At 46.9% G+C, this 15540-nt stretch overlaps 1 protein-coding gene across 10 annotated transcripts in view; it reads left to right on the plus strand.

The window, feature by feature from the left end:
• TDRD12 (tudor domain containing 12) overlaps nt 1-15540 on the plus strand; it is a 161779-nt gene that overhangs the window by 138409 nt on the left and 7830 nt on the right. For 9 of the 10 annotated variants that reach the window (XM_039503492.1, XM_039503494.1, XM_039503497.1 and 6 more), the window contains one exon: nt 4517-7566. The exons of the other annotated variant lie outside the window; for it this stretch is intronic. In XM_039503492.1, coding sequence (XP_039359426.1) covers nt 4517-4605 — 89 coding nt within the window. In that variant the 3' untranslated portion in view covers nt 4606-7566. Of the gene's footprint in view, nt 1-4516; nt 7567-15540 lie in introns of those variants that run through there. 10 annotated transcript variants of the gene reach the window in all.

Consider the following 15540-nt stretch of genomic DNA (forward strand, 5'->3'; position numbering starts at 1 on the left):
CCTGATGATTTTCCTTAGCCGCAGCCAAAAATTTAGCATCACAAGGTCGTGATCACTTCCAATATTGGCACCGGGAAAGTTCCTTGTTTTAGCTCCGTTAATCCCAGAATGAAATCGGTTTTGCACCATGGTGTAGTCGATCTGGCTGTGATGTAGACCATTAGGTGTGTGCCATATTGATCATCTGGATGCTTTATGTGCTCCTGATGTGTTTGCAAGAACCAGATTGTTATAGCTGGCAAACTCCAAAAGTCTCCATCCTCTCTCATTGGTTACCGCATTACAGAAAGGGCCACATTAATCTCGCCAATCTGCCTGTGCGTCAGTACCCACTTTAGCATTCCTTGTACAATCAGGATATCTTTCTTGTGTACCTTATTGATGATGTCTTGGAGCTGATTGTAAAAATCTTCAATTTGCTCATTGTCATAGTCTGTTATAGGGGCATAGTCTTGTACCACTGTGATACTAAATGATACTGCTGTTAGACGGATGGAAATAAACCTGCTGGACACTGGGCGGCATCCTAATATTGAATACTTGATATCTTTATGCACAAGAAATCCTACGCCATTGACATGTTTGTCCTCTCTACTGTAATAGAGTACATGGTCTTCTTCCATTAGTACCTCTCTAAAGTTCTTTCATCTGACCTCAGAGATTCCTATGAGGTGCCAGGTGTATTTTTCATTTCGTATGTGAGTTCTTTCAACCTCTCTTTTTGTCTCAATGTCCTTCCATTCCATGCAGCTATGGTGATGTTGTTGTCTCTTCCACAGATCCTCTTTGTTGGAGTTACACCAGTAGTATACTTGTCGCGTCTGCCCTGGTGGGAGATGGATGGCGCGGTCATTATTAACCCAGGCTGCGATCAATCTAGTATAGACATTATTGACTTGCTTATCATATGGTGTGTCTTTGGCAAATTTCTAGCCTGGCAGAGCCCATCCCTCTCCATCCCCTTTAGTTGCCTCTTATAACATGCAGGAAGAGCAGTGGGCTTATTCTGTCTCTGGATCCACAGGGGGGGTGGTTGTATATAGTTGTTTTAATTAGCATTACTAATTAAAACTTTAGTATAGTGGTACTGGTAGTGCTCCCTGGTGATGCTCTCGCTGGGGTTCAAGCATTGCCGTTCGTGTAGAGTGGCAATTCCCAATAGTGACCCCAACATGTGGTGCTTTTGTGCCTTGGCAAAGCCTTCTTAATTAGCATTGTTCGATTTGTAAATCGTTCAAAAAGTGGACTCAAGTGGTGCAGGACCTTCACCTTAAGCAGCACCTGCTTGAGCAGGCCATGAGGTCTGGCCCAGTACTGAGGCCTTCCTCAGGCTGCAGATAGCCCTCTGGTTTGGAAAGTGCTCCTGCCTCTCATTCCAGGGCAGGGATCTCTCCGAAAGGGCACAGGAATCATTCATCATTGACCTCAAGGAAGAGGTCACATAAGACCAATTGGGGATACCCCAGGTCTCAGGGTGACTCTTCTGCCTCCTCTAAGAGGAGCATGGACTGGCATGGTGCTGGCTCCAGTGCAGAGGCGCTTCTGACCCTCCCTTGGTACAGGGTAGGGAGGGCAGACATCCCGTACCATTGACTCTGGTTCTGGCCTCCAGGTGTCCTTTGAGTCCAATACAGAGGTGAATCAGACTTGCCAAACTCACTAAAAAAATGAAAAAAATGGGCTTGTTTTAGGCTCCTGCATTGCATGTTGGCTAGTTGTTTTGTTTGCAGGGCTTTTACGGTAGCTTGTAACTTCTTGTTTTTTTGATTGGCTCGCAGCCTTGGGTCCGCCCCTGGTCCCGGCCAATCAGAAACCTTGAATTGGGTGATTGGTATTTGGTTCCAGTCCAACTACAGTGTGTATGAGTCCCCTGCATGCCTGCCCTGTGTGTGGCAGTGAGCATGTGGAGTGCTTTGTTAAACAATTTCAACTTTAAAGGTCCAGTTCCTCCCTTCCTGTGCCTGCGGCTGCACTGCAGAGTAGTTCTGAGCACCCTGTGGGACAGGACAGTGCCAGGGGAGGGTGAGTCAAGGCACGGGGGGTCCTCCCTTTGTTTTGTTAAAAAAAAAAAAATTCTGGAGAGGGGAGAGAAGCCACTCCTCCGGCTGTGCAGGGGTCGGGGGAGGGAAAGTCCCAGCAGGAGGTCCGTGTGTGTGTGGGAGGGGAATTACCCGCCCTCCCCCCAGCAGGAGCCACAGGGAGGAGGAGCCACCCCGGACCCTGGCAGGAGATGTGTGGCTGAAGCCCCCAGCTCTGGAGCTCCAGCCGCTCTAGTGACAGATGCTGCTGCAGGGCTGAAGTCCTGACCACCACCCCCCCCCCCGGTGCAGAGCTGGCCTGAACCCCCTCCTCTCTCCCATCCTGCCTGTACGGAGCTGGCTCTCACTCTCAGGCTGTGGAGAAATTCAGCCTGAATCTACTCAGCTTGGTATCTCCATTTCCTTCATCATCACACAGCCATGAATGGATTTAGCCTAGGAGGCAGGGTCAGAGTAACCCCATTTTGCAAGTGTGAGCTAGGGCACACAGAGGTGAAGTGACTTTGCCTAGGCTAAGCAGGGAGTCTGTGGCAGAGCAGAGAACCAACCGTAGAACTCCACTTGAGGTAGGATCCTATCTCCTGGTGAAACATTTATTTCAGTTCAACATCTCAACCCAAGATACACAAAATAATTCTGTAACAGAGTCTTAGTCTAGCCCTGAGGGATATGATAAACTCACTCTCTCAAAACAATTTGTATTAAGGGATTTGTTCCCATTGTATTCTCTAACTTTTAAAGTTGCTTTTTCATTAGTGTGACTTTTTCATTAGTGAGACAAACCAAAGAAATTTAAGCTCTCAGCTGCAAGTTTCAGGTTTTTCATCAAGAAAAGGACTTTCCCTAATGTTGTGCCTTGTGATGAGGCCTTCTGCTAGAAGATTTGTTGCCCTACCACACCCCAAGGAAGGAGCAGTGAAGATGGGTCCTACAGGCGTGCCTAGAAAGGCTGCAGGGAAGCAGCCAATCAGAGCACAACAGGCTTAGTTGAAAGGAGCTACAGGGACTGAGTAGGTCAGTCCCTGGCTGGGACCAGAGGAGTAAGGAAGGGTACTCCTTTCTGGTTGCTAGATCTCAAGGGAAAACCAGAGGTTCTGGTGGCATTGGCATTTGGTGAAGAAGAATAGGCATTGAGAGCTTCAGCCCTAAGGTAAGGGTGAAGAGGAGGGGCTACTTTGGAAGCAGCCCAGGGAACAGCAGCAGCAACAATTAAAGGAAGCAGAATGTGGATGCTATTTGTAGGGTCCCTGGGTTGGGACCCAAAGTAGTACGTGGATCCAGGTCTCCCCACTGGCTGTTGGGGATGAGGCTAGGTTAGAGGCCCAAGTGAAGGGCAAGACTTAAAGGGATACCAGAGAACTGCTAAAGGCAGAGAGTCTCCAGGGAGAAAGCCTGGGGGGTGCTGCTCTATAACAGCACATGGAGAGACTTAAAGCAAGCCAAGAACAGTCTGAGAACTGAGCCCAGAGCCAGGGCCACAGATACCAATAAGGGCACAGTGATAGTCCTTGTTGGACCTTTGTTACCCAGGAAGGGGTTCGTCCATTGTTGACTTGGTATGACTTAGCCAGAGGGCCGAGCCACTGAAGACCCACCTGATGAGGACAATAGCCGATGGAGCACAACAGGCAGAGAGATAGTGCAGGTTCACACCCAGCCGACAGGAGGTGCTCACAAGGGGTGAGTGTGCCCTTGCACAGGCCTAAACTTATTTACTTATTAATTAACCCAGAGTATGTATTAATACCTGGGAGGCAAACAGCTGTACGTATCTGTCACTGTTAGAGAGAGAACAGTTTGAGTTTACCCTGGATATTTGTCATCTGCTTTCTTCTGTTGAAGAAGCTTGTTAATATGAATTTCTAGAATTAACTCACCACTAAAAGAGCGGGTATAGCCATTGTAGTTTGTACTGGAGCGTCTCTGATACAACTGTGGGCTGAATAGTAGATTATGTTCACTTAGAAGATATTAACAACAGGTGATCTAAATCCATAAGAAAGTTGATCCCTCTTTCATCTTATTGCTCAAAGTTCACAGAGCTGGTTAGGAAAACATTATTTTAAGCTTATTTCACAGCCAAATAATTTCATTCTATGTTCTGTCTCCTGAAGTACAAGTTTAATGGATATTCATTTCACTTTTGATGTATAACATATTCTCTCCTGTTAAGCATCTAGACCAAATAGTTATTTACACACCACCTCCCAAAACCAAATAAGTTCAGGCTCTTTTGAATTGGTATGGAGAAATGAGTATTGCTTCTAATCCTGAATGCAGCATCCCTAACAGAGCACCAGTTCTGCACGCCATTATTTTCTTTCATCGGTTTATTTTTTCTCCAGTGTGTGCTTTTGGGTTTTTTTAACTAAAAGTCTACAGTACATTTTTTTCATACTACATAATCAAAATATATTATAACCTATTTTTTTATTTTACGTGATAATATACTGCATTTTCCCCCTTCATTGTTGTAGGTGCACAAAAAGCACATCATTCTTCTACATTGATAACAGAAGAAATGGAAGAATTCTCAGAAGATAGTGGAACAGAGAGTGATGACTAGCCAGCAGATAAATCTCTATCAATCCCTTTTCTTCTCCCAACCCAGAATGATTGTTAAAGATTGTTTTGCAGCCCTTATTCAGATGAGTATTTCCTCTAAACTCCATGGAACTACTTGCAGAATTTAAGGGCTTCAGGATCAAGTCTTTAATTTTTTTAGTAAAATAATAGTGAATGGAGCCCTTTTATTGTATTAAAATATGTTGTTTGGTTTATTTTGGATGCTTGAATTTGAAATATTTTATACCATGCAAGAAGAAAGATTATGTATGTTCCTCTCAATGTTTTTTGTTAATTTACTTTAAAACAGCATTGTCACTTATTGATGGTGTACTGTATAAAAAACTATGCTGCCCAGACAGCAAAAATAAAGAAAAGGACTAAACTGGGTGTGGGGAGCAAATGATTGGTTTAGTGGATTGGCAATAAGTTTTAGAACTTCTAGGTCACTGATGCATGTTTAGTCTGCGTTGACAATGATTAAAAACTGTTGCCGTGTTATGATTTTTCACTGGCCTCAGTGAAATGAAGTGCTGATTCCAAGACCAATTCCTGGTGAACTGATACTGTATGTATGCCAGAATCAATATCACTTTGGCACTACTGGTACCTTTGCTGACAGTTCTGCATCAAGGTCAGGCTTTAAATGGGTCTGGAGACTCAACTAACTTCTCAAACCTTCTTTCAGATTAGAGTTGAGGTATATTGAGGTAGTGGGAAAGGTTGCATTGTTGCTGCTCCTACTTTACTTGTTCTGTGGATGGATGGAGAGATAGAGGATTTAGTCTCTTGATGTCAATTTGGTGTCAGATGGTGCTTTTCATGAGCATTAGTTGAGAGAGAAAAAAGGACAATAAGGAATAGATTAATCTTTCTCCCTTTCACACAGGCCAATTGTAAGGTCTTGCTGCTCAGCACTAAAATCATTACTTACATTTTATTTAGCACCTTTCATCTAAAGATCCCAAATCACCCCATTAATTAGATTTGTGTGTGTGCACACAATCACACATTATTCTTCTAATATAGAGGGTAGTAGCCATGAAACAGCCCCCAGCAATACAACACAACTATTCAGGACAACAATTGAACAATCACAGTTAAAACTACAAGGGAATTTTACCTAGGTGGACAGCAATAGTCCAGTTGTGATTTAGCTAGGACACCAAGAGTAATACTTTTACTCTTGAACATGCTGCCAGAAATGTGTGGGTGTCTTTACTTCAAGAACCAAGGGAGCTACAGTAGTAATAAGTTTACACTAATAATTACGTAACATACATTTGTAGGGTAAAATGTAATAGAAGCATAAAGAGTAACTACCAGCTTGTTTTGCTTCTCCCAAATATTACTTTGCTCAGTGGAAAACTGCAGTGTAATCTAAGATTGTCATCTCTTAAAGGTACTGAGTTAGATATATATTTTAAAAAATTAAGACTTGTAACTATTTTGACAGTCTGTTCAGATTTGAGTACAGAGACTTTGAGATTTTTATATGATGGTTTTTTAAAAACATTAATTTAAATGTTATTCAAAAATAGAACTTAATTCTGATCTTGCTGAACATTATTGTAAAGATGGATATGACCTGTCAGATAATCTGGATAATTCCCTGACAGTGCAAGATTTTTCCCTTCACTATATTTTATAATAGTAGATTGGAAAATATGCTTTAGAGAGCAGTTCTGCACTGGCAGGTAGATCTATTAGGTGATATAACAGATACACCTCTACCTCAATATAACATTGTCCTTGGGAGCCAAAAAATCTTACCGCGTTATAGGTGAATCTGTGTTGTATTGAACTTGCTTTGATCCACCGGAGTGCGCAGCCCCGCCCCTCTGGAGCACTGCTTTACCGCGTTATATCCAAATTCGTGTTACATCGGGTGACAATATAGTGAGGCAGCGGTGTATATTGATGTCTTTTCTGTCTCTAGCTTTTGTTACAATTCTATGATCAGTTCTGTGATGCTGTAGAAAAGCATGATTTAGTGGTTAAAGCACAGGGCTAGAGTTGATAGGTTTGGGTTCTGTTCCTAACTGTCACATACTTCATGTGTAACTTTAGACAAGTTGCTTAATCTTTGCCTCCGTTTCCTCATCTATAAAATGGGTATATTTACATGAAGTGGATGTGCTTACCTACCTCACAGATGTGTAGTGAGCGTAAATTAATCTTCGTAAAGTTTATTGAACTGTTCACATGCAACGTGCTATTCAATTTAAATAGTTTGTTCAATTTTATGAATCCTACAAAGATCATTAACATAATGCATATATAGTTATGAAGAGAATGAGATGACGGTTGTATGTAAATATTTTGAAAACTCATTTTTAATATTTTTTTTCTCAGCCACTCTAATTACGAACTAGTTTTCATTTAAAGGATGGTAAATAACCATTCAGCATTCCTCCTTTATTTCTGTTTACATTATGAAGAATTAAATACGCAAGTATTTTAAATTAAGTATGCAAAGTAGATACTCAGGAATGTTGCATGAATTTTTCTTTCTAAGGAATGTAATTTGTGGAAGGCTAAACAAGGAAATTAATCTTTTAAGTTAAACTTTGTGCTCAAACCAGCTTTTAGAGATGTGAAATTGGTGGAATGTCCTATGGATCTTCTGGATTTCAGTTATCTATAGAGAGACTTTTGTAGTACTAACATACAAGAATGCAAGTTACCTTTTATTGCTCTGGAACAGCAGTTAATTAACTACCTGGTGTCACAGTTGTGCTAATGAAATTGATAGTCATGATGCTGATGCACAAAAAATAAGATGAACAAAGATGATGATTTATGCTCTGTTTAAAAATTAGGAAAATCATTGCTTGCCAAAAAAAAATTGATCTGTAGGGAAAGATTTTATTTTCAGCATTCTTAGAGGAAATTGTAGTCTTAAAGTAGCTGATGTTTTTCTTACAAGTAATGTATTATAAGTGTAATTGAGATTTTTGTTTTGAAGTACCAATAAAAATACTAAGATGCTTGCATAAAAATCTATATTTTCCTTAGAATAGAAGGTTTTAGTAGTTTTATTTTTATAGAGCCCAATGTATGCCACACTTCTTACAGACAAAAAAAACCAGTCCCTCCCCAGAAGAGTTTATAATCTAAATAAATGTATAACATAATAGGGGAAGACAAAGGGCATGCCTATTCTGCCTGCTGTTTTGAGAATGGGAACATGAATAGCAGTGCACATCAAAGTGCTGCCCTTTAACTCCCCTGTGTGGATGCTGCAGGAATAAATTAAAAGGTTCCTAGTTCACAGTGATGTAATCCTGTTTGAACAGCATGGTGGGCAGGGAGAGTGCAGCAGCATTAGGAAGACTCTGATGTCACTGGGATCTTGGAGCTACAAAAGCCATCTTGCTGTAGCTCCTGCTGCTGAGGATCTGGGATTCTTCTGAGGGTCTGGGATTGCTCCTAAGAGATTGTTGTCTTTCCACCTTCAGCCTTACCTGGCTGAGGATAGGTGCTTGGGAGTGGTTTGTGCTTGGAGCAAGGAGGAGAGGCAGGGTAAACACTGGAGTTGGGCCCCTTTTGCACCTGCCATGCTGTTTGCTTTAAAAAGGCATGCACGTTTCATTGATATAGATTCTTATTTTATTGAGTTTTAAATGACCCTGAAACAAAAGTCATATAAACTGTAAACACAGGGGCAAAAGAAATAATTTTATTATAGTATTCTACATACAATATTAAGAGGTTCTGAAGCTCTTTAGTGTGGACACATCACCATTGGAAAAATTCATCAATGTTCATGGTAGATTCTCCATTGCCATTAATTTTTAAATCAAGATTGGATGTTTTTCTACAAGATATGTTCTTGGAATTTTTTCGAGGAAGTACTCTGGCCTGTGTTGTATAGGAGGTCAGGCTAGATGATCACAATGATTTCTTCTGGCCTTAGAATCCATGAGAGAAAACTCTGTCCATTTGGGATCACATGAACCATCTCGTCTCCCATTCACAATTGCATATTATTCCTGAAGCAACTATAACAATTACCATGAATAAGCAATATCAAGGAAATATTCAAGTAAGGGAGTGCCTCTAGTGACCCCTGGAGTGGCGCCGTTTTGGCGTGGTATAAGGGGTGCTGTGCGCTCCCCCCACCCTCAGTTCCTTCTTGCCACCAGTGAAGGTGCTTCAGTACTGCTCTGCTCCAGCTCTACTGTAGCTTTCCCTCTTTGTAATTTGTTAGTTCGTAGTTAGTACCTATAGTTACCAAAAAAAAAAAAAATTAGAATAGTTAAGTGCACCCAGGTCTGGGCTTTGGCCTTTAAGTCGTGTAACACTTGCAAACGGCCTATGCCTGTGAGTGTTCCTCACGCAGACTGTTTATGCTGTCTGAGGGAAACCCACCTCTGCGACCGCTGCAAAATTTGAAGATCCTTTGAACTTTGGACTAAGAAGGAGTGGGGACATACGGCTCCGAGCCATTTTGATGGAATCGGCCCTGACCCCCACACCGCTGCATCGCTCCATGTCGGCATTAAGCATGCAGGGTGCATGGCGACCCAACGATGCCCTCCACCAGTTGGCACCACTCCCCGTCCACAGGACACTCTAAAAAGGTGAAGAAGAGACCTTCTCCACCAAGGCACTGGAGCAAGGCTGAGAGAGAGACTAGTCCCCTGTTGGGCAGCTGTCGGCCCCCATTGGCCTTCCAGCCTCTGACTCAAGTCAAGCGGAGTAGCCCAGCCCACTCTGAGCCGACTTACCCGGACGCCAGTGGCCGCATTCGGGTGCCCTCCATGCCGGAGGCCTTGCAGGCGGCCTGAGACATTATGTCTCCACTGGTACCAGTCGCACCGCTGTCAATGGATCCCCGGTCCAGGGGCAAGCCCCCACTCAGACCCCCACAGTCACTGCCTGGATGGTACCACTCACGGTCGAAGGAAGGTTACCAATACCGTTCTCTGCACATTGACCATCCCGCACGCAGCCCGCGCTGGTCCCCGTCGACCCCCACCAGGTTGTCTGGCTGTGTGCCGAGCAGCAGGGGTTCCAGGCACCGCTCCACCTCAAGGGAACGCAGTGAGAGCATGCCCTGCTGAGACCAGAACAGATAGCACCGGAGGTCATTATCTCCGAGATGCTATCATGGCCCCTTGTGGTATGGATGTCAATGCCGCTCTCGCTCTTCATCCTGTCCGAGGGCGCTGCTCCCACAGCCCCAGGCATTGATCACTGGCACCCCGCCGTCACGGATCCGCCTATTAGAGCTGTTCGCGGAGCAGCTGCTACAGACAGTACTCCCGCTCCTGCACGCCGGGATCACGGTCTCGTGTTCGTCACCACTCCCAACACCATCACTCATCCCCGTCCTGGGATAGCAGTAGTTTGTATGCCAGCCCGGCCTCCTGTCGTCCACAGTCAGTGGGCCAGGTGGGGCAGTCCACTCCGACGTTGCCACAGCAGGTGCAGTGGCACTGGGCTCCCTGGCCAACACCATGGTACCAATGGGTCCGTCCCGTGGGCCCCGACGCAGCCCCCCTGTGGTGGCTCACTTGGTGGCTGGAGCCTCGGAAAGACCATCGGCCTCCCAGAAAAGGGTCAGCGGCCCGCTCATTCCCTAGTTCCACACTTAGAAGGGGGACCAAGTGATGGGACCTGCAGCACTGGCGGGGACGCAGAGCACTGCACCCCCTTCTTCATTCTCCCCTGATGAGGCGATAACGGCCCCTCCTCCTCCTGTCCCACAAGAGGACACGAAAGCCCACCAGGAACTGTTGAAAAGGGTGACATCAAGCCTCAGCCTACAAGGTGAGGAGGGGGAGGAACCCTTGGACTCCCTCTTCAATGTCCTCTTAGCTTCAGCACCGGCCAGGGTGGATCTCCCACTCCATGAAGGGGTGGCAAAGATCTCAAATGCCCTGTGGCAAACCCCGGCTTCCTTGCCCCCCATCTCTAAGAGGGCAGAACGGAAATATTTCATGCCTGACAAGGGGCATGAATATCTGTATACCTACCCCACCCCCAACTCTCTAGTGGTCGAGGCGGTTAACTCTAGGGAGCATCAAGGTCAATCCGTTCCTACTCCTAAGAATAAGGACTCAAGGAGACTAGATTTATTCAGTAGAAAAATTTATTTGTCCTCAAGTTTCCAATTGAGGGTGGCTAACCACCAAGCCCTGCTGGGCAGATATGACTTCAATTTGTGGGGTTCAGTGCCCAAATTTGCGGACTCCCTCCAGGAGCGTGATAAGCAGGAGTTTAAGGCTCTGGTTGAGGAGGGCATGGCTGCCGCTAGGGCAGCTCTTCAGGCAGCCGCGGATACAGCTGCATGGTCTATGGCCTCCACGGTGTCCATGAGGAGAGCGTCGTGGCTCCTGCTGTCTGGGTTGTCCAGCGAGGCACAGAATTCCTTGCAGGACCTTTTATTCGATGGCAAGGCCCTGTTTGCAGAACAAGCAGACCTGAAGTCACACAGTCTTAAGGACTCCCACATGACATTAAAGACCCTCTGTCTCTATGTCCTGGCCCCGGCCAGGACCAGGTTCAAACCGTAGCAGGCTCCCAGTCAGTCCACCCACCCCAGATACCAGCCCCCTTATAAAAAATCATTTCCTCCACTTCACAGTAGGGCAGGAGCACTAGTGTGAGTTCACTGTCCTCCCGTTTGGCCTATCGACGGCTCCCAGAGTCTTCACAAAGTGTATGTCTGTGGTAGTGGCCTACCTCAGGCGTTTGGGGGGGGGGTAGGGATGGCGGGGGTCCAGATCTTTCCCTACCTTGATGACTGGCTGGTCAAGGGCAGCTACAGGTCACAGGTATGGGATCACATAACACTTCTCCTGTCCACATGCACCACACTGGGGCTGCTGGTAAACAACACCAAGTCGACATTGGTACCGGTGCAATGCTTAAGAGTTCATTGGGGCGATTCTGGATGCGACATCAGCTACAGCCTCCCTCCCACCAGACGGATTTGAAACCCTAAGGGAGCTCATTGGTGTGGTCACAAGGTTTCCCGTGATGACTGCCAGAGCGTGCCACCAACTGCTGGGTCATATGTCAGTGTGCACGTACGTGGTTCATCACACCAGACTCAGGATGGGGCCTTTTCAGCGCTGATTGGTCTCGGTATTCTCCCAGTCCAGAGACAGGATGGACAAAGTTCTCACTGTGCCCAAACCTGTAATAGCCTCCCTACGCTGGTGGTCCTCCTAGGGGAACATGCTCCAAGGGGTCCCGTTCAGGGTCCGGTCCCCGACTGCGGAGTTGGTGTCTGATTCGTCGGACCTGTGTGGGAAACCTCCAGACCTAAGGTGTGTGGTCTGTGCAGGACCTAGCCCTGCACATAAATGTCAAGGAACTCAGGGCAGTCCGTCTAGTCAGCGTAGCTTTTTGCTCATGCCTAGCGAGTGGTCAGGGTTCTCATGGACAACACAAACCCAATGTTGTACATCAATAGGCAAGGCAGAGTCTGCTCCTCAGCCCTCTGCCAGGAAGCCCTCAGGCTGTGGGACTTCTGCATAGCCCATGATATCTACTTGGAAGCCCACCAACTACCGGGCATCCAAAACTCTTGGGGGGATCGGCCGAACTGGGACTTCTCCTCTCGCACAAATGGTCACTGCACCTGGACGTGGTGCACAGGATTTTCCAAATGTGGGGCACTCCCCAGGTGGATCTGTTCGTGACCCGCAGGTGTCCCTGCTTCGGCTCCAGGGGAGGGTTGGGATGCCTTTCTTCTGTCCTAGTTGGGTCAGTTTTTCTATGCCTTTCCCCCAATTCCACTGATCGGCAAGGTCTTGGAAAAGATAAAGATGGATAGGGCCCATGTCCTTCTGATCGCCCTGGCATGGCCCAGGCAGCATTGGTACGGGACTCTCACAAGCTTGGCAGTTGCCCCGCTGTGGCCGTTGCCCGCCAGCCCACCCGGACCTGCTCTCCTAGGACCAAGGTCACCTTCTCCACCCCAACCTAGAAGCCCTCCGCCTCACGGCTAGGTAGCTCAGTGGTTAGGCCAGGAGGAGAGGACTTGCTTGGAAGGAGTTCAGTGTGTCCTCCTGGAGAGCAGGAAGCCCTCCACATGTCAGGCCTACCTGTTGAAATGGTCTCGGTTTTCCCTGGCTGGTCACTGATTGGGGCGTCCCACCAGTGGCTGCTCTGATCCAGCTTATAGTAGACTACCTTCTTCATCTTAGAGCCCAGGGCCTAGCGTCCTTGTACATCAAGGTGAACCTGGAAGCCATATCGGCCTTCCATCCGCCAGTGCAGGGCCAGATGATATTCTCTCATGCTATGACTGGTCAATTTCTTAAGGGCTTGGATCACCTCTTTCTGTATGTTAGCCCTGTGACAAAGTTCCTCCTCTACCTTGGTGGGTCCTGCGCTTATTGGCAGATTTGCTCGCCTCAGTGATCTTCCCCTCTGGTGGAACCCACAGTCTGGGTCAACTCCTCCTGTGTCTGATCAGGAGTTGGGAGGTTTGGGGGGAACCCGGGCCTGCCCTCTACTCTGGGTTCCAGCCCAGGGCCCTGTGGATTGCAGCTGTCTATAGTGCTTCTTGTAACAGCTGCATGACAGCTACAACTCCCTGGGATACTTCCCCATGGCTTCCTCCAAACACCTTCTTTATCCTCACCACAGGACCTTCCTTCTGGTGTCTGATAACGCTTGTATTCCTTAGTCCTCCAGCAGCACACCCTCTCACTCGCAGCTCCTTGCGCCTCTTGCTCCCAGCTCCTCACACACACACCACAAACTGAAGTGAGCTCCTTTTTAAACCCAGGTGCCCTGATTAGCCTGCCTTGATTGGCTGCAGGTGTTCTGATCGGCCTGTCTGCCTTAATTGGTTCTAGCAGGTTCCTGATTACTCTAGTGCAGCACCTGCTCTGGTCACTCAGGGAACAGAAAACTACTCATCCAGTGACCAGTATATTTGCCTTCTACCAGACTCCTGTACCCCACTGGTCTGGGTCTGTCACAGCCCCCATTTCCCCAGTGGGACCTGAACTTGGTGCTGGCCAGGCTAACTGGGCCTTCATTTGATCTGCTTACTACATGCTCCTGGTCACACCTCTCATGGAAAGTAGCCTTTCTGGTGGTGATCACGTCTGCTAGACGGGTCTCGGAGCTCCGGGCCCTGACCTCCAAACCCCGATACACGGTGTTCCATAAGAATAAGGTCCAGCTCCACCCATACCCTTCGTTCCTCCCTAAAGTGGTCTCCACCTATCATATGGGCCAGGAAATTTTCCTGACAGTGCTCTCTCCCAAACCTCATGTGTCCAGTGAGGAGCACCGTCTCCACATGTTGGATGTGAGATGGGCTCTGGCTTTTTACCTGGAATGTACAAAGCCAATCAGGAAGTCTTCACAATTGTTCATCGCCATGGCTGAACGCATGAAAGGTTGGCCAATCTCCACTCAGCGGCTCTCCAACTGGATCACTTTGTGTATCTGTTCACCCGCACCGATTGTGAGAGCGTACTTGACTAGGGCGCAAGCCTCATCGGCTGCTTTTCTGGCCCATGTCCCTATTCAGGACATCTGTAGAGCTGCACATGGTCATCGGTCCACATGTTCACCTTGCATTATGCGATAATCTCCCAAACCAGAGAGTACGTCGGGTTCAGCAGGGCAGCGCTTCATCCTGAGTGTTGTGAACTCCTACCCACCTCCAACAGATATAGCTTGGAATCACCTATTGTGGAATGCACATGAGCAATCACTCGAAGAAGAAAAGACAATTACCTTTCAGTAATTGGTGTTCTTTGAGATGTGTTGCTCATGTCCATTCCACATCCCACCTTCCTTCCCCGCTGTTGGAGTTGTCTGGCAAGAAGGAACAGGGTTGGGGGAGCGCACAGCGCCCCAGATACCGCACCATAGCGGTGCCACTCCAGAGGTCGCTCATGGCGCTCCCCTACAGGTACTGCTAAGGGAAAAACTTCCGGCACCAGTGCACGTGGCGAGCATGCACACCTATTGTGGAATGGACGTGAGCAACACATCTCGAAGAACACCAGTTATGGAAAGGTAACTGTCTTTTCCTGCATCGGGTCTGCATACGAAAGTTTCAGCCACACCCCCTGTACTGTGCAAGTTCATTCTGTGAGTGTAAGCTATGTCAATAGCATTCTTAAGTGATGTTTCAATATTGGATATTTGCAGGGTTTCCACATGATCATCAGTGCATACTTTTTTTAATCATTATGCCATTATTGTGGGATCAAGAGCTGATGCAAAATTTGGGAAGGTGGTCCTTCAGGCCTTGTTTAAATAGGATCTGCACAAAGTGGGACTAAGTCTGCTTACAAGTCACGGAAATGAAATACATGGCCGCATCTAATCGGAAAAGAAGAAAAGGTTACATACTGTAACTGTGGGTCTCCAAGATGTGATGCAGATGTGTATTCCATGACCCACCATCTGCCCCCTCTGCATCAGAGTCTAGTCTCTGGGCATTTGGTGCGAAAGAACTGAGGGAGATCAGGGCGGCACTGCCTCATACAGCTAGAGGAGGAGCCATGGCCACGAGGCGCAAGTACCACCCCTTTATGGTAGTTAGGCAAAATTCTCCAGCTCTGGTGTGCTGAGCATGCATTTACAGTACAAAGCAACAAAGAGTCCTGTGGCACCTTATAAACTAACAGACGTATTGGAGCCAAGCTTTCGTGGGTGAATACCCTTTTGTCAGACTCACGTGACGTATGTCATGCATCTGGTGAAGTGGGTATTCACCCATGAAAGCTTATGCTCCAATACATCTGTTAGTCTATAAGGTGCCACAGGACTCTTAGTCTGGATCTGTAAAAAGCGACAAACACGGCTACCCCTCCGACACTTGACATTTACAGTACATAATCTTTCTTCTCGTACAAACCCCTGTTCTTTCTTTGGTCAGGGAGTGGGATAGTGGCAGACCACAATCTGCTTCTGGGCCTCCAGTTCTCCAGTCTCCTGCTGGGAT

The sequence above is a fragment of the Mauremys reevesii genome, linkage group 16, assembly GCF_016161935.1.
Source record: "Mauremys reevesii isolate NIE-2019 linkage group 16, ASM1616193v1, whole genome shotgun sequence".
In the NCBI taxonomy this organism is placed as follows: domain Eukaryota; kingdom Metazoa; phylum Chordata; order Testudines; family Geoemydidae; genus Mauremys; species Mauremys reevesii.